At 36.5% G+C, this 23,543-nt stretch overlaps 1 protein-coding gene across 1 annotated transcript in view; it reads left to right on the forward strand.

Moving 5' to 3' along the window:
• The window catches only part of ARHGAP42 (Rho GTPase activating protein 42), a 208,931-nt gene that overhangs the window by 95,978 nt on the left and 89,410 nt on the right, over positions 1-23,543 (forward strand). The window contains exon 3 of the mRNA XM_009334879.1: positions 2,402-2,463. Coding sequence (XP_009333154.1) covers positions 2,402-2,463 — 62 coding nt within the window. The remainder of the gene's footprint in view (positions 1-2,401; positions 2,464-23,543) is intronic.

Below are 23,543 nucleotides of genomic sequence, written 5' to 3' on the forward strand. Positions count from 1 at the left end.
TTTAACATGTGACTGCAGTAACACATCATCTTGCGGTTAAAAATGACCAATTATTTCACTGAAATAATCTGGAAACAATTTCTCTTTCTGGCTTTCTAGTAAAGTCAGCTGTTTTTCTGAAGTGCATCCTAATTCCCTGAATAGGTAATAAAATTCAAACAATATGTTTATCTAGTTTACTTGAAAAGATTAATTTTTTTTTTTAATGGTGGGTAAAGAATCACTCTGCCACATGTGCAAGGGATGAACTGACTCTGACCTGTTTTCTACAGGCAAGGATCGTTTCTTGTTAAGTTTTGGGGGTTATCAGTGTGAAAATAAGAAATAGTTTGGCCGTGTGTGTTTGGCTCATTGTTTATTTAGTTTTTAGGGTTTCGTAATGGGTACATAGATATAACAGTGTGAGTTGTTGTCACAGTTGAGTGTTGTAACACTCAACAGATTTCTTACCAGGTAACTTAACCAGTTAGTTCATCATCTATTTCTTTACCTGGTTTTGACAGTTGAGATATGAGCTGACTCTAAGAGACTGAGTTAATTCAGTGAATAGCAAACTTAAGTTCTTGATCTCAAGACATAGCTCTGATAAAGGCTGAGCTGGTAAGTAACTGAGAGTCAGTAGCTGAAAGGCTCAGCTGGTAAGCCTGAGTTGAGGAGTTCAGAAGTTTGCTCAGGAGGCCTAGATATTCTTTTACTTAAAAGGTGGCAACATTTTCTGATGTTTCTGTTCTCAGGGAAAAATATTAAAGGAAAAGGCTTGAGACCCAACTGGATGGACATTTAACTTACCAGGTGTATTTGGGCTAAGAGCTCATGAGTAATAATGGGGGAAAAAAGAATTTGTCAGCAAAGAATGACTTAGAGATCAAGATATGCAGGTATAGCATTACAGTTGCAAAAAATAAACTATGTAAGGTCTTGCAGAAGTAATTGGAACAAACAGCAAAGTGTTCTTCAGCTATAAAAGTTAAAAGAGAGCAAGAAGAACACAAGGGTGACCTCTGCAACGTCCAGGTGGAATAAAGGATAAAAATGATTTGGATATGGTCCAAAAACTAAGTAGCAATTTGTGAATGCTTACAACTTATGGCAAGCTAGATGCTGATTCCCTCTTAGAAGATACTGGAACATAGCAGATCCTCTAGAAAATGTACTGATCTCCTTAAATTTTTCAGGGAATTTGAGAGGGGATGAAGCCATGTTATTGGAGAGTGACACATTTTGTAAAAACACTTAAGAAGGTGGAAGAACAGCTAAGAGGACAAGAATTCTGTTAGCATACCCTCAGCAGTGTATGTTGGTTAACTGTGAAGTCTTTTTGAAGCATGTTCTTTTGAGAAGTTGTACAAGTTTTGTTTCCTTGTTTCTTTCATTTTTAAACGATGATTTAGATTGTCTCAAGTTTGTTGTGAGAAGTTCTAGGATTTATGAATCTGCATTCTGAGATCAGAGCTTTAAACCATGAAAGTTATCATCCTGTCACTGGCAGCATTTACTACTAGATGCATCAGGAGAAAGTAAAAAGAGCTACTTAGCTCTCTTCACGTGATTCTTCTCTGGCATTTTTGTCTGTGGAACTGTGGTGCTGAATTCTGAACAACCCATATGCCCTTGAGAAAGTAATATAAATGGAAAGATAGATTTTTCTAGAGAGATTTGCACCGCTTGCTTACATGAGAATAAAGCCTTAAGAGTTTTTGGAATGTTCTCCCGTTTCTTGCCCTCTTCTATGAGTTAATACTTTTATTATGTTTCTGTTGACATCCGCTATAGCCCTTTGACTTGTATTTGAAGGCAGTTTAGAGCAAAGACTCTCTCACAGTTATAACAGAATTCACAGCTTGCTTATAAATCAGTCATGTGTTCTCGTCACCTGAGAGCTTGTCCTTGCAAAACATAAAGCCAGAGAACTGCTAAACCTAAACATTTGGCATAAGTAACACATTTCTTCTAAAATGTTGACTTTCAAATTTTTACCAGAATATTTTTCATAGTTCTTGCAAATATTTGTTGCTGCACTTCAATAGGAGAAATTCAAGACTCTTCTTCGCAGTTTCTTTCTGCTCCTTGTGTGCTAAAGTAAATTCTGTGGCTGATCGTAGAATTCTTTGAGACTGATCTTTGAAGATTTCAGGAAAATCAGTTTCAGTTTGCCATATTCCATTTAAAAATTTATTTTTTAAATACACATGACTCTTAATACTCAGGTTCTTTTCCTTTGTTTTTTACCTGCTCTTGACCTGCTGCTCACTTCAGTCTGTGCCTCATTTAATGACTACTGATTTCAGTGAAGTACTATGTAAGGAACAGTGTCTTATCACTATAACTTAAATCCAGATAATGGACTCATCTGGTCTTAAAATGTGATGTTGACCAGGGCGTTCTCTTTCTTTGTTTTCAGCCCAGTCACTGAAAGAGTTTGCTCGGCTCCTGATTGCTGTTGAAGAGGAGAGGAGACGACTGGTAAGTTTGGCAATAATATATTGCATTGGGCCTCTTTTTGTATAAAATTGTACTTTTTTTCTATTCCTCCTGAAGTGCTATCTTTATTTTTTTTTAACTTGTGTAGTAGATGTTAAGTATTTCATAAGAATCACTTGATTCTGCAAAGGCAAAAATGTGCTAGCACAGACTGCAGCAATTTTTAATGGAGTGTTCAGCCAAATACTTTTGCATTGATTTAAAAACTGTTTTCTCACAATTTCCTCCCTCCCCGCTCCGCACTCCAAAATAACCTCTGAATCCTGCTGTACCTTTCCTCCCTCCCATCTTGTCTTATTAATCACAAGGCACAGCAATAAAGTAAACTGTAAACAAAGAGCTTATACTGGAAATGTAGATTGGTATTTATATTTAATTAAATACTTCTAGAGTATCGTCCAGTGAGTGTATACTGGTAATCCAAGAATATGACAAATAAATGGTAAGAAGAGAAACCAAATTCATCATCTCTGAGAAGCTCTTGCAGAGTACATCAGACTTGTCAGAGTTGTCCTTTGTTACGGTTTCCATACTGATGAATCTACAGTATGCTTTCATTTATATTTCTATTCAGATGTGGCTTTCTTAAAGAAGTTTTAAGTATATTCTTGTACAAGTATTTTTTAAAAAATTCCACATAAGCAATGAAACTACTTTTTTTTTTTTTCTTCCTTGTAAATCAGTCATGAATAAAGTGAGGTAAGGATTAACCTCAGTAGGGGGATTTTTAAATATTATGAAAGTTTAAGTAGCTCAAATCCATCCGATGACTATGTCTGTCCTTGTTTTCCTTCCTCATATGAGTACTTAGGGAGGTGAGGAAAAGGATTTTCTGACTCAGATTGGAGGAAATTTATTAATCCAGGAAGAGGAATACAGAAAGTTCTCTTATTCCTAGGAGTAAATAACCATAGAATTGGTCTCCCGCTATATGTTTACATAAATATTTTAAAGTGGCAAAATCATAAACAATTATATGGTACAGTTGCATAGTTAATATCACCTAAGCCTATAAAAGTGCAAAATTTTTCTTCATGCTAAATATTTTTTCCTGGGTAGATAGAAGAGTGAGAAGGTGACTGTTCAGTACTTAACACCTTAAAAGACGTTTGCTAGAACATTTATTAATTACTTAGTTAAACAATGTTTCAAATGAATAGCTTTCCAGTTTAGGTTAAAGATTACTGTGAGCTAACTATTAGAAAAAAGAAAAAGCAATGAATAGGTGAAGGTTTTATTTTCATATTTTCATAATATGTATACGTAATTTCCCTTTATTTTATCTTTCTTTCTGTTTCTTTTTTTTCCTTAGAGGAGCCACTCCTTTTTTAACTTTTAGAAGTTTCTGCCCTCTCTATGGTTTATAATTTGATCTTTCCATGTAATGTTTTACTTTGTATCTTGTAGGAAGTCCATTAGAGTAAAAGGGGGAAAAACATTAATTTTATTAAGTGAAAAAAAGATCAGTTGGATGGAAAGATACTTTTTGTTCTATTTCAGTATGACTTCAGTGGGAATGCATGGATTGTATAGCCGAGCTGTTGGATCCCAATGCAGGGTCAAAGACTTGGGTGAGATTTCAGTCTCACGGAAAAAATATTTTAGAAATGGCTATAAGTTCAGTAGAATGTGATCATCAAATCATTGGAACCAAAATGACAAATAGTATTCATGTGTGGAGAAGCTGCTCTTGATGGGAAATCGTTTGCATCCAGCTTTTCGCTGAGTTTGAAGTAACCCCATTCTGTTTGCTTTTTTCAAACTGCATGCTCATGCTGAGAGCATCAACAACACACAGTTATCATGGTAGTGATATTTGAATAAGAAAATTCAGCAAACTTAGAATGTCTCTGTTTTTAAAAAGTTTGATCTGCCTGTTGGTGGAACTTATTTAATTATTATTATTGGAATTAAACTTCCTAAAATATTTGTTCCTGGTAGAGCCAAATGCAAAAATGAGAACCTGAGGCTGGAAAAAATACATATAGGATGAACCAGTCCCACCTAGATCTCGACATAGTTACCGTCCCCATGCTATTATTTAGGGATAAATTTTGTAAGTGAAAAAGAGAGTTTGGTCATCTCTTTTTCTGTTTTCTGAGTTTATGTCCAGTGCCACACTGTGATGGCATTTACATGATAGAGATGCTTTCCATTGTGTGTTGGGCTGCGTTACTTACTGCTCTGGCCCTCAGTCACAAAGTTCTAAATGCTCTGTAAAAGTAGCCAAAACGTTGTTGCTGTACTAACTTCATACAGTTCTGCAAATCAGAGATCCTGCTATGATGCAGTGTACTGACTTAAAGATTGTGTCTGGTTTTATTTAGAGGCAAAAGACAGGCTCTCCTGACATTTTTCCCCTGAAACCCATTAATTTGCAGCTTTTCATACTATAATGAATGTATTTATTGTATCTTGTGGTATACATCTTTGCTGTAAGGGCTTAGAAGCTTAAAAACCAAAACAAAAAAGCAATACAGAAAATCCAGAGGTCCCTGTAAGCATCAGCGTGCCATGCTAGATGCTGAACAGATTGCTAGTAATAGGAGTTTTTTGCTTGAGAAACTTGTGATTTAACTGTGAAATCTTGAAAAATTTTTTGCCTATTTCCGAGGAAGCACGGAGCGTTATGCATACGCTTTGATTCCTCTGCTAGAAGCACTTCAAGCCAGCCAATTTGCAGATTAGTGATGATTTTAGAAGTTCTCAGCTGACTGGAAAGCTCAAGACAGGGCATGCAGGTCTTTAAGAATTTGATTTCCTTTACTTCTGCATAAAAAGAGAAAACTTGCAAAAGTTAAAAAAAAAAAGCTTGTTCTTTTTGACATTTTGTAGAAGGCTAGGAGAAAAGCAGCCTAGTCAGTGTTGAGACTATTTATGGATACGCTTCATCATACCATTTACAACTTCCTTTTAACTCTTGAGGTATGTGACAGTAAAAGACAGTATTGTATCAGCAAATGCTGGATTTACAGGAATACGGAATGACAGATGTTAACTTTACTTTCCAGCTAATGATCTTGTTTCCCTGCCTTGAATTTTACTTTATTAATTTCTGAGCATGCGAGTGCATGAATCAGATTTGAATGTGGAAAGTATATATTCATATCACCAATTTATTTTTCATCTGATGCCTATTAAAATGTCATAAGTAAAATTATTTTTTTTGTTTTCGTGAACATGCAGAGGTGTGTTGGAGTGCTTGCCCACTGATTGTATAAATTAAGTGTTTCCAATGGTCAAGGAAGTAGTTTGAGAGGTGCTTAGCAAGTTTTCTGTCCTTCTTGCATAAAGAACCAAAAGGAACTCGGTTTTGTTTTCTTTAGAAGCAGCTAGTGAAACAAGATATTATGAACAGTATTACTGGGAAAAACACTGAAGTGTAAGGTTAAATAAAACTGTATATCACATAAATAAATATTCTGTTGTGTAAAGCTTTGCAGCCATTATTGTTGGCAGCAGTAATGATATGGTGGTTATTATAAGTCAATTTCTTTTATCCTTGTCTTTTATTTCCTGATGCCAAAAAAATTGACTAGTAGTTTTAGAAAAAACAGAGGTCATGCTCTAAACACTTCCCCTTAAAACGCAAATAAAGGAAAAAGTAACTCGCAAGACACCTTTTTTTATGATATACTGCCTTTTGCTTGATATCTGTCATTTCATGGTGGTGTTAATTTAATGGTGCTGTTGGTAAATGGTGCGTTAAAAAAAAACCCCAGCCAAACAGCTCTGACTCTTGGGTTTTACAAGTAGCGTACCAATAGGATAAAAAGTCAGATTCATCCCCACTGCCTTTCCAATGACTTCAGCAACAAGCCACCAGGGAATGTAAAATAATGACCTCTATTTCACAGTGATTATTAGGGAACAATAGAGATGCTATAATTTAATTCCATGTGAATATTTGGATCTATATCAAGGGAACTTACTTAAAATAATTTTCTTCTGCTCTTTCTGAATGTACATTGTTTCTGTTAAATAAGTGATATGCTTTTTTAATGTTAGAGATTCATGCATTATTTATGTTTCCTATTCATTTGATATTGTTAGTAAACTTTATAACAAACAGAAATGTACTGGGAGTGATATAAAATACTGTCATAGGATTATGCTGTGTTGACACGAAGAATAGATGAATTGGTTCACGCTACTGATTTCCTCTTCCTTGAGATCCCCTATTGATTTGAAGCATTAAATGCATTCTCTTGAGTGTTATGTTGTCTTGAATGTAACTCCCTGATTATTTCTGGAAGTTTACTAAATCCCAAACTGAAATAGACCTCTTAACTGTTACATTCCTTGCTATTTACCCAAGTTTTTATGGGTTGCTGGCAAGTGATGAATGGTCCCAGAGCTTTTCTGTCTGGCATCGCGAGTCAGTGAGATGTGTATGGTTACTTTGAATTTCTGACCAATATTAAATACTTCAGGGGATAGTGCAAAAATTCTGAAGTGGATAGTTGTGTACTATGCTCAATGAATATTTTTCTTTCTAACGTCTGTGTCTTTTTGTATCTCATAATCTTCATGCTTCAGAGAGTATCTCATTGTTGTAGATTTCTTTTGTATTAACTGGATGTTCTCATTGTGTTCCTGTATTTGCCCTCACACAAGGGGTCTGATTCTATCTGCTTCCAGGGAAGGCATCAAAATATTCAGTTTCAAAAGCTGCACTTGAAGAAAAATAAATAAACTATTAAAACCAGCTATCCATGGAATGGTACATAAAATCAAATACCGAAGGACACAGCATGTTGTTGAGCAGAATTAACCTTTTCCCTATAATATGAAATGGGTTACAGATTCCATCTGAAGAATAAGCGGTCTTCTATCCACAGGTGCTGCTTATTACTCAGTTTACAAAGGGGAGAAATCATAAAAGCACATATACTAGCACCCTGAGTCTGCAGAGCATACACCTGGCATTTTGGTTCACATGGGCGCACTCTTAAAATGACAAAAAATAGTGTATGATGCTGTTTTGATATACTTGGTAACTGCTTTCAGTGCTCTTCACCTCTCATACCAAGTTTGGCATTTAAATTAATCTCTTTGGTAGGAACCTGCCTGCAAGGAGACTGTCTGAAAGCATATTACTACAAATGAAGGAACACCACCACAAATAAGAGGGTTTCTTCTCTTTGCAATTAGGACTGGTTTTTTGTTTGGGCTTGCTTGCTTGTTTGTTTGTTTGTTTATGTTGCCCCCCCCCCCATTTTTGCTGTTTTAAATTAATTAAAAAGCACCTCAAAGCTGGTTTTTTGGGGTTTGTTTTTCTTCCTTACACTTAGGATGGCCTGTACATATCCTATTGGGCAATTAAGGTAGCATGTCCTGTGTTGTTAACCTAACTTCTTTGGAAAGACTTTCTGAATTTGTGCATCAGACTAGTAATTTGGAAATACCCATTTCCTAAGTAACTAAGCTTTCTATTGCACAAGGAGCAGTAAATCAGCACAGAATACTTCATTTTCTTATAAAAATTATTTTTACATTTATTTATTTATTTATGATTTTCTTCCCCTTTTCTTCCTCATACCCCAGGTATAGTAGGCTACATATTGGATATTAATTGCAGGAGAAATCCATCTCTTCAGTAAATGGAATTCTGCAAGATAGGAAAATACTGATTTGAATGGGTTTGGGGTTTTTTTGTTTGTTTGTTTTGGGGGTTTTTTTGGTTTGTGTGGGGTTTTTTTTATTTTATTTTTTAGACCATCGGCTTACTGTCCACTGGCAGTCAAGCTAAGTTTTAGAAATCATTGGGAAAATTATGGAAAACAAATAACATGCCTTCATAACCTTTTTGGTAAACCCCCATTTTGAATACTTGCTATATGCATTTCTGGTCAGAAAGCATTATATAGACTAGAAAAGATACAGAGACAGGCAACAAGGAAGGCTAGATGCCCGGAAGCTCAGGATGAGAAGAGACTGTCTACAAAGAGGACTCTTTGAGTAGCTTTAGTTCAAATAAATTAGGTCAATGTTATTTGGAGACCTGGGATTCATTAATTGCAATGACATATCTCAGCACCCTTTAAAATTTTTGGCAGATCAGACCTACTAGTCCTCAGCAACAGATTAAAACTTCAGCCCTTGACATGAGATTCCCCACCACCACCACCACCCCTTGCTGATATGGTTGTCAGTCTTACTTCCTAAGAACTAACCAGAACAAAAATTTCAAGTCTTACTTCATATATAACTAAACATTTCTGTAACTATAACCCTGCTTGCTACCCAGTTCCCCCATTGCCTTTTATAAGACTCTTCTGCTCCACTTCCTGATCTGAGCCATTTGCAAGTACCAGGAGAGATGAGTGAAAAAGATAAAAGAAAAAACACCTCATCCTTTGTTCTCCTGTTACTGACCAACTCACTAGGGAATTTATTCTGTATGCAGGGTAGAGGTATCAGTGCCAAATCTCTTTGTCCCCATCAGCATAGTTTTTTCATGCCTGGAAGTGGACAGAAAAGGTCTGCAGAGTAGGGCAATGCATCAGCAGATTACATCTTAGTCCTCTTTTGCCTTCTAGGCAAGGGAAGTTGGGATCTAAAGGACTGGTTTGGGGAAATGTCTACTTCTAAGAGCTCACAAAGATAGTGCCTGTGCTAGAAGAAAACCAAATCTGCGACGTTTAAGGACAACCATGCCTCAGAGTGCAGAGATTGGTGGTTGCTGCTTCATCCCTTTTTACTGTAAATTGCTCCTGGAAGTCTTTGGACAAGCCATGGGTACTTCCTAGTGTTGGAGAGCTTAGTAGAGTATCCTCAGCCTCAGTGTCTTCCTGCTTCCTTTTCATTCTCCTGGAATTTGTCTCAGATCCCAAACTGTGAGAAGAGTAAGTTTTGTCTATACAGGTCAAATTTGCCTAACCTATGGTTGCATGTACTCTGTACTCATCTACGTTTTTCCAGTTTAGACTCACATTATGGCGTCTGTGGAGAGAAATGGAAACTTTTCAGATATTGTCAACCTTAAGTAGATGCTTGAAAAGTAATTTACTGACAGTGTGTGCATATGTTTCTCTTCAGGACGTGTGAATTTTTACCTTCTAGATGGTTAATTCGGGTGATTTTTAAATTTTTGTGGAAAATGCTAATTTATTCCATTTATTTTAGTTTACAGAATATTTTTTGCTTATGGTTTTCATTTGTCTCTTCTGGAGAAAAATATGCTTTGTCATTACCATCCATAATCTAATATGAATTCTCATTTTAAAAATATATAATACTGTTTTGTTGAGGCATTTGCCTGTTATCCTTGGAAATTATTGTAGAAGAGAGAGGATGTAGACAGCAGCAGTGTATGGTTTTCTGCTGTGTTTTAGCTCTCGAATGGTTGGAGTAACTGTGCTACAGAAAATTTTAACTAATGAATGGTTTTCAGAACCAGCTTTCTGCCCCAAATCTGAGTCAGCTTTGTGTCCCAACTACTGTCAACATAAAAATTGGGAGGTAACTCAAGTGGAGTTCAGCGACACTTAGAAGAATGTTTTTGTATTCATATTAATTGCATATTTATAAAGTATTTCTTGGACCATTTAAGAAAATGTCCAGTCTTCGCTGTTGTGTTAGTACAAGTGTTTGTGTGACTGTGTAGTGAACATAATTGGAGAAGTGATCCAGCTGGAAAAATAATTCCTTTGGCCCTGACTTTCTATCAGCTCCTTCCCCTCACTTCAGTGCACGCAAGGAAAACGATGACTTTCTGGGCCAGAATTACTATCAAGAAGATAGTAATTTCTTTGATATAATTGCTATCAAAAAGATATTTGAACTGTGCCTTCACTTGCCTACAGATGTTATCTGTGACCACTATAACTGATAAATGAAATCAAGAAGTGATAGGCATATTTCTCTCATGCAGGCTTCCTAGAGAGCAGATCTGCAACGTGATCCTTTTGGTGTGTTCTTCGTGGGGGAGAACTCGCAATGCAGCTTTCCCCCTTGCTGTGTCTTGGGCTAGAAGGAATCCTGTTTGCTATCTTCCTCTACACCACTTGAGTACAAAAATATATGTGTTCAGTGAATGTTTCTTAGCATTTGTGCTTAATTAAATAAAACAACAATAGAGTAATAAAAGTAAACAGCTCACATTCTGTTATCATGAATATAGTTTAACTTCTAACATCTGTATATATGCATGGACATTTCTGAACTTTCCCCAAATGAAAAATACATACTAGGCCAGACAATTGGGAGATAAAATTATGAGTGCTCTTAGTACAGAGCATTAGCTGGCTCTTCCAGATGACACTGCATCAGCTTCCATAATTTTCTCAAATAATAATGTCTAGGAATGCATATGGAGCTCTTAGTGTTACTTTTCAGTTTTACACTTGGTACATTCCAAATTTGTTTAAAGTATAGTTCTAATTTCTCTAATAATTTTCATTCTTTAAAACAGTTGGTTCCATTATTTTGTGGAAATGAAGAAAAAAAACGAAGTCATCCTGTGACATTTGGTTATGATAATATTTAAAAGATCAGACTGATCTCACTAGAAACTAGTTGCAACTAGTCCCTCTCACATCCATGTTACTGCCCATCTGTTGACATCTGGGATTGAAAATATAGGTCCCTGTTTTCTTTAACTTTGCAGAAAGTACTTCTGGAATCATTGTGCTATGACAGAGTAATGCCATTAATAGGGAATTTGCTCAGAGTTTTATGATGATGATGAAGTCAACAGAGAACCTACTGCTTATGTTTTGCACTGTGTTTCTTAGCAGCTTTCTCTTTTCTGTTTTTCTTTTCCTTTGAAAATGTGAGTTGTTTCCTATTGGTATGAATGTCCACAGTGAAGAACCATAGCATATGCAAAGCCTTTTGCACCCTGTCCTGCTCAGCTTGGTCCTAGATAATTCTGTTGCCTTGTGAACCTACCAGTTGAGGAAGAAAGCAATCTGACTATTTTTAGAGACAGTCTTTGCTATTTTCCAAAATAGCTGTCATAGAGTTGAATTGTGACATAGCTATTTTCTTGTAGTAAACATTTTTTGTCAGCTGTGTGAAAGTGTAGACCTGTCATTGATCTCTGCTGTTTTGTGTCGGCTGATTAGCTGGCATCAAGCTGGGAGCACTTGTCTGTCTTGATGGGGCCAAGAGACTGTGAGTAGGACCTGGGAAGGGACCTTTAAAGGTCATCTAGTCCAACCCCCCTGCTGTGGGCAGGGACATCTTCAACTAGATCAGGTTGCTCAGATTCTATGATTGTTCAAGAGGAAAGGAAAGGGGCTTCACTAGCTCGGGTCCTTGGTTACAATGCTTCTTAATATTCATGTGCCTATAACATCTCATACAAACAGTATACAAAGCCTTAGTAAGAAGGCTTTGATAATTAGTGTCCTTACAGTATTTGCTCTTCAGTTTTCTGCAGAGAATGGAAATTAAGAAAATCCATTTATTTTTAAAATGTGTGTTGCAGGAGTACTACACTGTAGATTAATGTAATTGATTCAGTTAACTGTTGCAGTTTCTCCTGCTTTCTATATTTGGGGTGCTTGTATTTGCATTTACCTCCCTATGGATATCTGACTAGGAAGGTGCTAGGATGATTGCTCCTTATTAAAATAGAAAATGATTACGCGGAGTCTTTAATCTTTGGTCTATGAAGCATTTTATTAAAAGATTTAACAGCTTGCTGTACACAGTCCCATAATTTTTACAATGTCCTAGTGAGCTGGCTTGGTGCCTTAGCATTGTTCTTTGCAGTTCTTAATTGACTAATCAGCAGTGACTGCAATAAGAATAGGAAGTCATTATTGAAAACCAGTCAGTAAAACAGTAACTCATGGCTGAATTTCTGAAAATTTCCGGTTTACTTTGCAGCATTTTTCAGTTAGGAGAGAAGATTCACAAAATGATACTGCTTGCCATTCCCAATTTTGAAGAGTATCATCAAGAGACAGACAGATGAAATCCTTCCTTTAGTAGCAGTACAAAATGAAGGGTCAGTTGGAATGTGGCTTGCTACTTCTTATTTTATAAATCTGATTTTTTTCTCAATTTCATATACTCATTTCTATTCCCTGTGTTTCAATGCATGTGATCTTGCATTACAGGACAGCAACTTCCCACAGTGTTTTGAGAGGCATTCGCTGAGTAGTGTGGCTGGAATTAGTTTATTTTAGTGACGTTTTAGTCTTCACAGAAATGCAGGTAGTTGCTATTTCAGCTTGGAGACGCTTTGACTTTCAACACAGTCACTAACTGAGTGTCTTCTCAGATGACTGTTGACAGAGAAAAGAGAAAGATGTTTGCACTTCTAAATGAGTGTTTTAAAGGAACCTGAGTTTTCAAGGATCAGCCGACCTTATAGCCTTAAAGTTTTATGCATTTGTTTTGTGACTGCAGAGGGAGGGAATGGAGTTGCTCGTAGCAGAGGATATGTGCTGTACCCATTACTAGCCTGTAATAATGTAATGTCAGAACATGCTGTTATCTGACAATCTGCCACTTAATTTTTTTTAATGGATTCTGAATTTATCTGCACTTCTTCCAGTAGTATGAGAAAAGGTACTTCATTCCGACAAACAATATATTTTTGAATTTTTCTTCATTTAGTCTGATCTCCGGAATAGTTTGAAACCCCTATATTTCTTGTTCCTATTCAGTAGCCTGGGAAATGTGACTTAAAATGGATAACAACACAAGCACTTTATGTACCAAAGGGTATGTAGAAACAAAGATGCCTTATTTAAAACAAACAAACACCACCACCACCACCACCACCTTTTCACAAGAATGCAAGTAGATTTATTGTTTTCAAAGTCAAGGCAGCTTGATATTCTCCCTTGGGGAACCTGTGTAATCTGTATGGGCCCATACCTGTGTTACACACAAAGATGTTTTATTTGAAGTGTTCTCATTAGGATGTTGTCTTAAGGTTTGCAGAACACTTAGGTTCTTTATTTTTTTCAAATGTCTGTAGAAGCTCAAATTGTTGTTACTTTGACAAGCTTAAATTACTGTTACTTTGACAAACTTTCTTAAATGCCTCTCCCTGAGCACGTGCTTTTACTTTGAACTGAGACTGAAACTCATTAACAGTTTTGTCTGGTTTTTTTGGCAGCAGTGCCAGTTTATTATGTACCCATTTCAGAAAACCGACCTGGCTAAAAGCAAAACAAAAGAAACAAATTTTTTTACTGGTTATTTTTCAACCATGTTGCCACAGACTGTTTCAGCATCACAACAACAGAGGGCAAAGGAAGAAGCCTCTGAGAGCATGAAGAAGCAATGCAAGATCAGCAAATTCTGCTTAAGCTAACATGACCACCAAAATAAATGCCTGCAAACTTAGTTCTCAGTGCAATATTTGTTGCAGCTCTGCTGTTACAACTAGTTGTGGTCAAGGAAAGAGGTTATTTTTCTGGTGGTAAAAGGAAATTATAGCAGAAATCTGGAAGCCATTTCACATGGTCCTGCGGAAGGTTTCTAATGATGGGTCCACAGAGTCTGGTAGCCTTAAAGATTAAAATATTGTGAGAGCTGTTTCTCTGGATACCTGTCCTTCAGTAAAAGGCTACCTTTTAAAGAAAGCATTCTAGACCTTTCTCTCCCCCTAAGCTGGCTCTTACACTATATTGGTATCTGTTTACAAGCTAAATGAGAGCTTTCTAAATTGATTTATGTTGTTAGTCGTATTTGCATGAGAGCAGAAAAAAGACTAAGAAACCTGTATCTGATACTACTTCTAGCCCTTTTGCTCTAAATGTCTTGTCATGACATGTGTCATCCTGTGTCCTGCATCCCTTTCTTAAGGGATTTTGTGTGCTGTTCCCAACACACTCATTTTGAACTTCCACCACTGACAATTGGCAGAACCTTCTAAATTATAATTCTTCAGCATTTGAGGCTTAAATAACCTCTGAACATTTTACAGTAAAGCTTTGTATGTATGCAGCTATAAAATTGTATTTCACAGTATGAAATCAATTTAAATTTTTCTTTAACTTCATATATTGTATTTTCATATTAGTTTATTTATCATTATGCCTGTTTTTTAAAGGAACATCATGACCTTTTCCTGTGGTTGTAAGGAATTATCCTGAACAGCTACATGCACATTTCTAATTTACTCTTTAAATTTCTGTTGGGATACCGGAACACTGTACACACAGAGTTAATGCTGTCAATAGCATGGACATATTGAAAGATTTTCTCTGGATCCTGTAACTATAAAAGTTCATTTATCTCTGACTAGTTCCAATCTATGGCTAACCTACCTTTTTTCAGAAAATCTCTTAAATGTTCATACACATGCTTTTGTTTCCTGAAAGGATATGTACTTCCAATCTTGGAGTTAACAGTTCCTGGGCATAGTACCATTACAAACAGCTCAGCTGACTTTGGCTTTATGCCTGGACATGTTCATTCATGAAATAGTTGTTAAAACAAAATACAACTTCCAATTACATTCACCTCTTAGAATAGCTAGTTTCCTCAGCACCAGCTTTTTCTTTTTTTTTTTTAATTGTTTGTTTGTTTTGAACAATAATTTGGGGGGATCAGTCTTGTTGGTACTGGACAGATAACGAATAGTGGATTGTTTGGATACTGCCATGGCTCTTCCATCAAGAACCAGACCCAGCACAGAAGCAAAGCATTTAACTATCAGACTGCCTTTCTTAGTGTTTTACTTCACAGCAGCTGTGCAATATAATGCAAAGTGATTCCTAATAGTAATAGATAGTAGAAGCTAGTAGCTGTTAACCCCACTTTTGCAGTTACTGGACTTGACCCAAGGAGACCTGCAGTGTCTGTGAAGATGAAAATTCATTTTCATACTGGAAGGTAGCACAGATTGGTCAGAAATAGTGACTGCAGGGCCAGCTGTACTACCAGCACAACCCTACCTGACTGCTTAATCAATTCTCAGCCTCACTAAGAGCAGCAGGCATTATGTGACTGCTAATAAACTGATGCATATATAGTTGCTTAGTCCCAATAGCCACCACTTAGCCTCTGATAAAGCATTTTTACCTCACATGGAAGTGATCGCATGGGCTGCTAAAGAAGTAAGTAGGTAGATCAATAGTTAAGACCACTTACAGTCTGAACTGTTCACCTTGCCTGTCAAGCTATCACTCTTTAATTTGAAACGGGGCTCAGTGAATGGGAGTTGCAAAATAAATAAGAAGGCAAAGGGGAAAAACGCTGAGGTGGTTGATGAGTTCATAGGCCCGCACAGCTTCGGTTTGTGCTCAGTTGTGTGTGAGCCTTTCTTTGTCGCATTCTAAAGCTTGTTACCTCACCATGTTTGGGAACCAATCTTGTAACCAGCACAGATTTCACATAAAGCACTTTGGATATTTATTCAAACCATTTCTAAAGACAGAAGCGGGTTCTACCATCTGAGCTCTGGAGTGTCTGTGAATTGGCATGTGTTTACCAAATATATATTCAGGTTATATACCCATTTTGTATTTTGAACAGTACTAGTAGTAACTTTCTATGTGATCCTGGTGAGACTTCCATTGAGGGAGACCTGCTAGTATGAAATTAATTTCATGGGCCTGCAGTCAGGTACTTGCTTCCAAGGTGCCTGTTCCCAAAATGATAAACCAAGAATAATACTTGTTACGATAATGACTATCGTGAAAAGGAATAGAGTTTCCAGACTCTTTTTTTTTAATAATTAAAGGGTACCGTTGTTACTGTCTTTAACACAGTAGCAAAAGTTACATTTGCAACCAAGCTGATAGAAGAAAATTTCAGTAAAGATTAGTCTAGCACAGTATCCTAAAAATAGCAAAAGCTCTTATGGGACCATCAATCCTGGGAATATGGTGTCTCTTCAAAGCTGTGATAATGTAATGGCAATTGCACTATCTACTGTAATTTGGAAGGCCCATTTCCAAATCAGCTTATAAAACTGATGGAGTTAGTAGCACCTAAAATATAATACTGTTTTCTCTACCGTAATTATTAAATAGGTTTGCTGGGTCTACATATACTATCAAATCTTCATTACTAGTTGATAACGTTTATATTCAAACCACAGTCATGACAAATGGCTGTGCATTTACACTGACTGAAACTTACACAAGCTATTAGTAGTATGTCAAAAGTATTTTTGTAACACTGTATGTAAGTAGTTTGTACATCCTTTTCAGTGTTCTGATAAGCCAAACAAATCACAGTAGCAGAAATATGTTAATGCTTTAATGTTGGTAGCAGTTTAAAAGCAAAAAACATCTTTCTAATTTTTGACTTATAGATTCATAACAAGCCAAGACTTTTTCATCTGTATATAAAAAAATATGCAGTGTATATATTGTTCTAAATTAAACACTACTGTAAACATTGACAGAGTTTGAATAATTGTTCAAAAGATTGTAGATACCTAAGCATATGTATAGATGATGTATGTATAATTTTATCTGCTTCTGTGTTTGTGTATTTATCCTCATACTATTACTTAGGCATTTTCAGAACCCATTGAGTGTAAAAGCAATGAGCTGATGAAAGAATGAGCTCAGAATCTGATACAGTTTTTTTCAGATGGTCTCATTTGCATTTTTTCTGCCCGAGTTCCTGAAAAGAGTGAATTTTAACTTCACCATTTGTACATTATCAGCAGAGCTTTTGTTTCTCTGTGTGGGAAGTGTGTATGCTGCTTACATCATCTAGCTAAGAGGCGGCAGTCATCTGACAGGAAGAAATTGGGAGAGAATTTAGGCTGAATGTCAGGAAAACTTCCTCAGGATGAGCTACATTGTGAAATACTTTGCCAAGGAAAATAGAAGTGTCTAAGGCACAAACTGAGATTGAGCCAAGTGTTGGAAAATGTAATGTAGAAACAGAGTAAGTATTTTGTATTACTCAGTGACCATGCATCCCTCTTAGCCTGAACCATGGTTAATCAGGTTGTCGTTAAGTATTGTTTAGTAACTTATTTCAAAGTTGCCCGTCATGATAATGGTCTAAGAATACCATGTATTTCTCAAGAAGACTTCCGCTCTCTCTTTTTTGAGGTAGGGATTATGGGGAAAAGGGGAAACAGTCAGGAGTTGGACAACCTCTAATGAATATCTGCTTTTCCAGCTGAATTTAAGAGTAACTTCATTACCCATGATATTTTCACAAGACCATTTTGTGTGAGGCTCTAAACAGATTGATTTTAACATTAGGAGCCTAAATTTCTATGGAGAGTTCTGTAGCTGGCCATTTTTTATTTGTTTCTTTAAAGAAAATAAATGAAAGGAACCACTAAGTCAAATATAACCATTTCTGGCAATTTGGAAAATTTAAAATAAAATCCTAGCTCTAGTAAACGTTTCTGCCAACGTATTTTTATCCCTCACTGTTAAACGTTCATTTAGGGTTTTTTGTTTGTTTCAGTTAAAATTTTGGGGTGTTTGTTCTTATTTTGGACTCAGAAATTGCTGATGACATTCGGGCACTCAAGCTCTTGATCTCTTCTAGAAGTCTGTCGCTAAAGAACAGCTTGTCTATCTGCCTTAATATCTCCAGCTGCTGTCTAGAAGAAGGCACCTGCACTCTGGCTTTCTGTTTTTTTTGAGGAAAGCATATTTAAAGTCAGTTTCAGGAATTCTGACAAATGAAGCTTTTTAAAATAAACGCTGTGGTAAGTCTGACAGCTCAGCATCCCTTAAGGGATAATGTGTGCTAATTAAAAAACATTGGTTTTACTTTTCATAGTAAGTCAGAAAGTTCTTACTTTGATTAGTTAAGTGTTTATTTATTCTTTTATTGATTTCCAAATTTCCTTTTACATCGCAATGGAGCTCACAAGGAGGCCTCTTCAGGGTGCATTCACTCCACTCTGGAGAAGTTTTGTTGACATCTGCACAGTGAGGGAAACAGGCCTGGCCGCAAAATTTACAGATCGGGATTTGGAAAAGCAAAGAGACAAAGTAATAAACATACGGAACTGATTTGGGGTGACTCTTAAGTAGGTCTAACAGCCAGAATGAAAGTGTCTGGGAAGGTTTAAAACAGGGACTTTGTAAAAGTAAATATTGTTGCTTATTTCCTAAGGTTTATGTTAATCAGATAATTTCTGTAACTGTTAATGCATTGAATTTTAAAGAAAGTAAATAGAAAAAGACCACAAAAACTATCCACCAAAACAGAGATTCCTTCATTTCTTAAATTGAAGATTTCCCCCCCAGTACAAGAAGGTTTGGTTTTGTTGTGTTTACTTTTTCTTCGTGGGGAAAAAAATACTTTTCTTGGGATAAATGTTTAAGAAGTGAAAGATAATTGTAACACAGTAAAAGAAGTACATTTACCAAAGTACTCAATAGAATAATTTACCATTAAAAATGTGGTGTAGGTGTACTTATATTCTGGATCAATTTTTTCTTAATTAGTTCTGTGCTCCAATTACGCTGCTTCCTGTGTTTATGTAGCCATTTCCCCCTTGATAATATATAATGTAAACTTTCAAGCTGAGGATTTTTTTTGTTTGTTTGGAAAGCCATAAAGGGAAGAAAAACCAGAGAAGTTTTTTCTTCTGCTGGCTATCTGAAATGACATTCTCGAGTTCTCTTCTGCTTTCATTATGATTTGACTCTCAGCCTAGTCAAGAGACATGCACTATTTGTATTAATGGCAGTGATAAAAAGATAAATACCCAAACTTGTAAGTACACAACTGAACTGCTTTTCCTTCATTGTGGTTGTGCTTGCAACTACTTTATCTTTTACAGTTTTCACTGAGTTACAATCCAGGGAGAAAGCCATAAGAAGAAATGGCATCTTTTACTGGGTGATTGGCTGCCTACCATGACCATATTAATTGCTGATTTATGTCTGTCTTCTAAACATTTTCAGGGGTTTGCTAAAGAAAAAAATGAAAAAAACAAGCTGTTTCTTTTGTTTTGTTTTTGTAGGGGGTTTTTTGCTTTAACTCCAGGTCATTTTTTTTTCCTCAGGTGATATAAATAGTGCTTGTATAGTGTAGATGGAATACGGGCAGCAAAGGATTTATCTAGTGAAAAGTGTCCAAGGTGCTGTGTTCAAGTTGTTGTCTTCCGTCATTCACCTCTGGATACAGAGTAGTTACTTTTGAACAACACAATTTGTTGACAGACAGAAACTGATAATTTTGGTGAAAAATGGAAAACCAATAGGAGGAAAAGGGTGTAGCTCTTTTACAGCTGTTATAGCTGTAACAGCTTTGTAATTCTTCATAGATCAGAAAAAGTTAAATGCATTCTTTAACACTTTATAAAATGGTCCCATCTATGCAGAAAATAATTCTGCTGACACAACTAACTATCAAGACAGGAGAGACTAAGGGGGGGGACGGGGACAGAACGGAGATGTACAGAGTTTCCAGCTGATGTTATAAGTGACAGTAGTGACAAAAACCCCACTGAGCTCTTGCCCACTGAAGGGAAAACAGGAATATAGGACACAGACAAATCAGAAGTTCTTTGAAATGTGTCCTTGTGCTATGAAAGAGTAGGTGGCATGCAGATCTTTGTTATGTGAAATGATTTTTAGGGGAAAAAAATCACTAGCATATTATAAGAAGAGATGAATGAAAGTACAGGAGATACAAAAATGGAGCCCCCGATGTATGCAGCAAACTTGTCCTCTAGTGGGCTTTTACAATCAATTACAAGGCATAAGTCAGCTGGATTTTTCCCCTTTCCTTTTTAACTTATTGGCCATTAGCTTCTGTTAATTTATTTAAAACTCCTATAGGATTAAGATGTGAATATTTTTCACATGAATGAAAAATATTTGGGAGGAGGGAAAACCCTAATGTACAGTGCTTTCTGAATTTGAATTTTACTTTACAATGATCAGTGCATGTAGTGTTCAGGTATTCATAAGCAAACGTTCTTTGCAGCGTCCACTCAACGGCTCCAGCTCTTTCAGTGAAGTTGCTGGGTGTAAGCATGCCCAGCACTGCAGAGTCCTTCACTGCCTGTTCAGAAAAATGTGTTCGGTAATGGTTGACGTTGCATTATAGTAAGTCAGTCTATCTAAAACCCCAAATCAAGGAATTAAGTGAAGAAGAACCAGTTCATGCCTTTTGGCTTCTGATTTCTGAGCACACTGAAGATAAGACACTCCAATGCTTTGTAAGACTTCTATTATCAGTATCTAGAACAGGAATTTTCTTAAACATGTTCATGTGAGAGTTTTCTAGTGGACCAACCCATCTTAAAATCTGACCATGAATGTTTTTACCTTCCTGTTGGCCAAGAACTGTTTTCAAGTGGTCCCTTCCTTCTGTGAATTATATGTAACAGTATCGGAGTCCCTCCTCCCCATTAATCAGAGACAGATTTAAACATCTTGTCCTTCAGATTCCTGACACTAACTCTTTGTAACTGAGTTGAAGGAGAGATCGTGAGTCCCTCTCTAGGCACTCCCCAGGCACACTTGGTATTTTCCTAATGAGTTCATGTGTCCTAGGTTCAGTATTATTTTTTTAATGTTAGGAATCTTGAGTTCTGCTTTTTGCCTTTAGCGCACAACAGTAGCTATGTTAGTTACAAGAAGGGTAGTCCATGCTGTATGAACCCTCTGGCTGTTAAAGATTACTGACTCATGGAGACAGGTTTGTAGATTGTCCCATTTGTTTAAAACTCGATTCTTAGAACTGCGCTATAATGAAAATTTCCTAAAATAGATCTAGGTGCCCTACTTTAGATGTACAGCTGTGGCCAGAGAACCTGAATTAAAGATGGCTTAATAAAGGTAGTGTTACAGGAAATTAGTTTACAATTCTGCTGATCCATAAGTTGCTTGAAGTAGATATGACGTGCTTCATTTTCAGATTGGTTCAGTGGTGCTGTCAGTAGTAAAACATAAATATTTTATGCTGTCACTAAGGCAGTAGTCCTCTGAATACCAGCAGGGAGATTTCTGAGCAACCCTGAATAACTCTTAGATACTTTTCTGCCTGTAACCACTACACTCAAGAATCACCAACACCTTAAATTTTGCTCTGAAGCTAACAGGGAGCAGGTGAAAAAGTTTTGAGCATTAATACTCATTGCATAATTCTATCAGCCTTCACATGGCATCTTGCAGAGCACATTACAGGGCCTAGCTAGGAGTTGAGAAGGTCTGAATAGCCACTGTGAGGTCCACAGTTGTAGAGAAGGCTGATAGCCTAAGCTTTCGTATCAGTGCATGGATGCTACAACTTTATTTTTCTGTTGCTGTTTAAGAACTGGGGAGCAGCAGCTGACACAGTAGGACCAGCAGGCTGGGACTGGCTTGCGCAGACACTGTTAGTAATTCAGCAAAGTGCTTTTCCTTGCATGTACTTCAGCAATGCAGAGTTCAAGCAGCACTTTCACCCTCCAAGCTTTTATTGCTAATGAGGGCCCTTTACTCAAATCTGTTTCTTGGGAAGGCATACTGTGAGAGGAATTAAGTCAATTTTCTTAAAAGTTACTGTGGGAGGGCAGTTACAGCATTGTTAAAGCCCATGTCTGGGCAATTCCCTTGATACCATTCTTTGCATCCTAAATTCCCCATGAAGCCTAATTAACAGCATGCCAGTGTTTACATCTTTATTCAGTACTTGTAATACTTGGGATAGCATTTGACATTTGGAATAAAGACTTGACATATGAGAAGAGCTGTGCAATTTTTTTTCTATTATTTCATTCAGGCTACTAAGGGGGAAGGGGAGAAATAAATGAAGATTTAGGCAAGAAGTTAAATCTCAAAAGTAATCATTTTCATGTGATATTAATTTGGGAATTTTTTCCCCTACCACTTCAACCACATTGTAAATCACAACCTATCTGAATTTGTTTGGGCCCCTTTTGTACACAGATGTTTGTTCTGGGGGGTATCTAATGTTTCAACAAACACAGGACCCCTTTGCCAGTTTGTATGCTGTGAGTGGGAGAGGAAGTTACGTCTAAGATCTGATTTCCTTCAGTTTAACACGTGTAGCTAGTGTGTGTTTATTAATGGTCATAAAACTAGCCATGCCCTTTAATAATTCAGCTGAATTTTTTTGTCTTGATATCAACCTCTGTCATTCAGTTTCTTGAGACCATTATGTATTACTAGCATAATCTCATTTTTATTTCTTAGAATTCTTATCAGCTGCTGTTTTGCACTTCTCCATTTCCTTGTTTATCTTGTAAAATATATTGTGTTGCCTTTCTTGAAAGCTATTTTCATTTGTATTTGTATTGTTTGTAGATAATAGCTAAAAGTATATTTTGTTATGTAATCTCTTATTTTAAAAGACGTTTTCAGTGTAAACTTTTAGTATAATAATTTTATAAAACAGTATATTTTAAAAGACTGAAGTAAAAACTTAAAGACATTTTTAAACGTTAGCATCACATGGTTTTCCTATTCTAATCTGAGTTTATAAAATACTATTGAATATGATGGTAGCAGGAAAAGATACGGTTTGACCTTATTTGGGTCAAATATTTGAGGTATTTAATCTGTCTCTTCATTCAACTATGTAAAAAGAAAATTACGTCTAGCAGTCTTTTGAGATTTACAGGAAAATAAAGAATTATGAGAAAATAAGAAAATATCTGACTTCATAGGTATATACATTTGTACATACACATGCGTGTATATATGGAACATGACTGTTTTCAGTAATCCATTTTCTTAAGGCTTTGTTTTGTGCATCTTGAAGATGTAAAATAGAATTAATCTAAAGATGTTTGTAGCAATTTCACTTCAGCAGTTCACAATGCTTGAAAGGCATGTAATATTCCTCCGAGAACAAATCTGCTTTCTGTACGCAGATGGCATTGTATTTATATGTTGTAAATAATTTTTAAGGCTGTCCATAAAACATATTAGACACCTCATTGCCACTATATGTTACCAGAAGCAATTTTTTCACTGGGTATAGAATCACAGAATAGTTTGGGTTGGAAGGGACCTCTAAAGGTCATCTAGTCCAACCCCCCTGCCATGGGCAGGGACATCTTCAACTAGATCAGGTTGCTCAGAGCCCCAGCCAACCTGACCTTGAATGTTTCCAGGGATGGGGCATCCACCACCTCTCTGGGCAACCTGCGCCAGTGTTTCACCACCCTCAGCGTAAAAAATTTCTTCTTTCTATCT

This window comes from Pygoscelis adeliae, unplaced genomic scaffold (genome assembly GCF_000699105.1).
Source record: "Pygoscelis adeliae isolate BGI_AS28 unplaced genomic scaffold, ASM69910v1 Scaffold141, whole genome shotgun sequence".
In the NCBI taxonomy this organism is placed as follows: Eukaryota; Metazoa; Chordata; class Aves; order Sphenisciformes; family Spheniscidae; genus Pygoscelis; species Pygoscelis adeliae.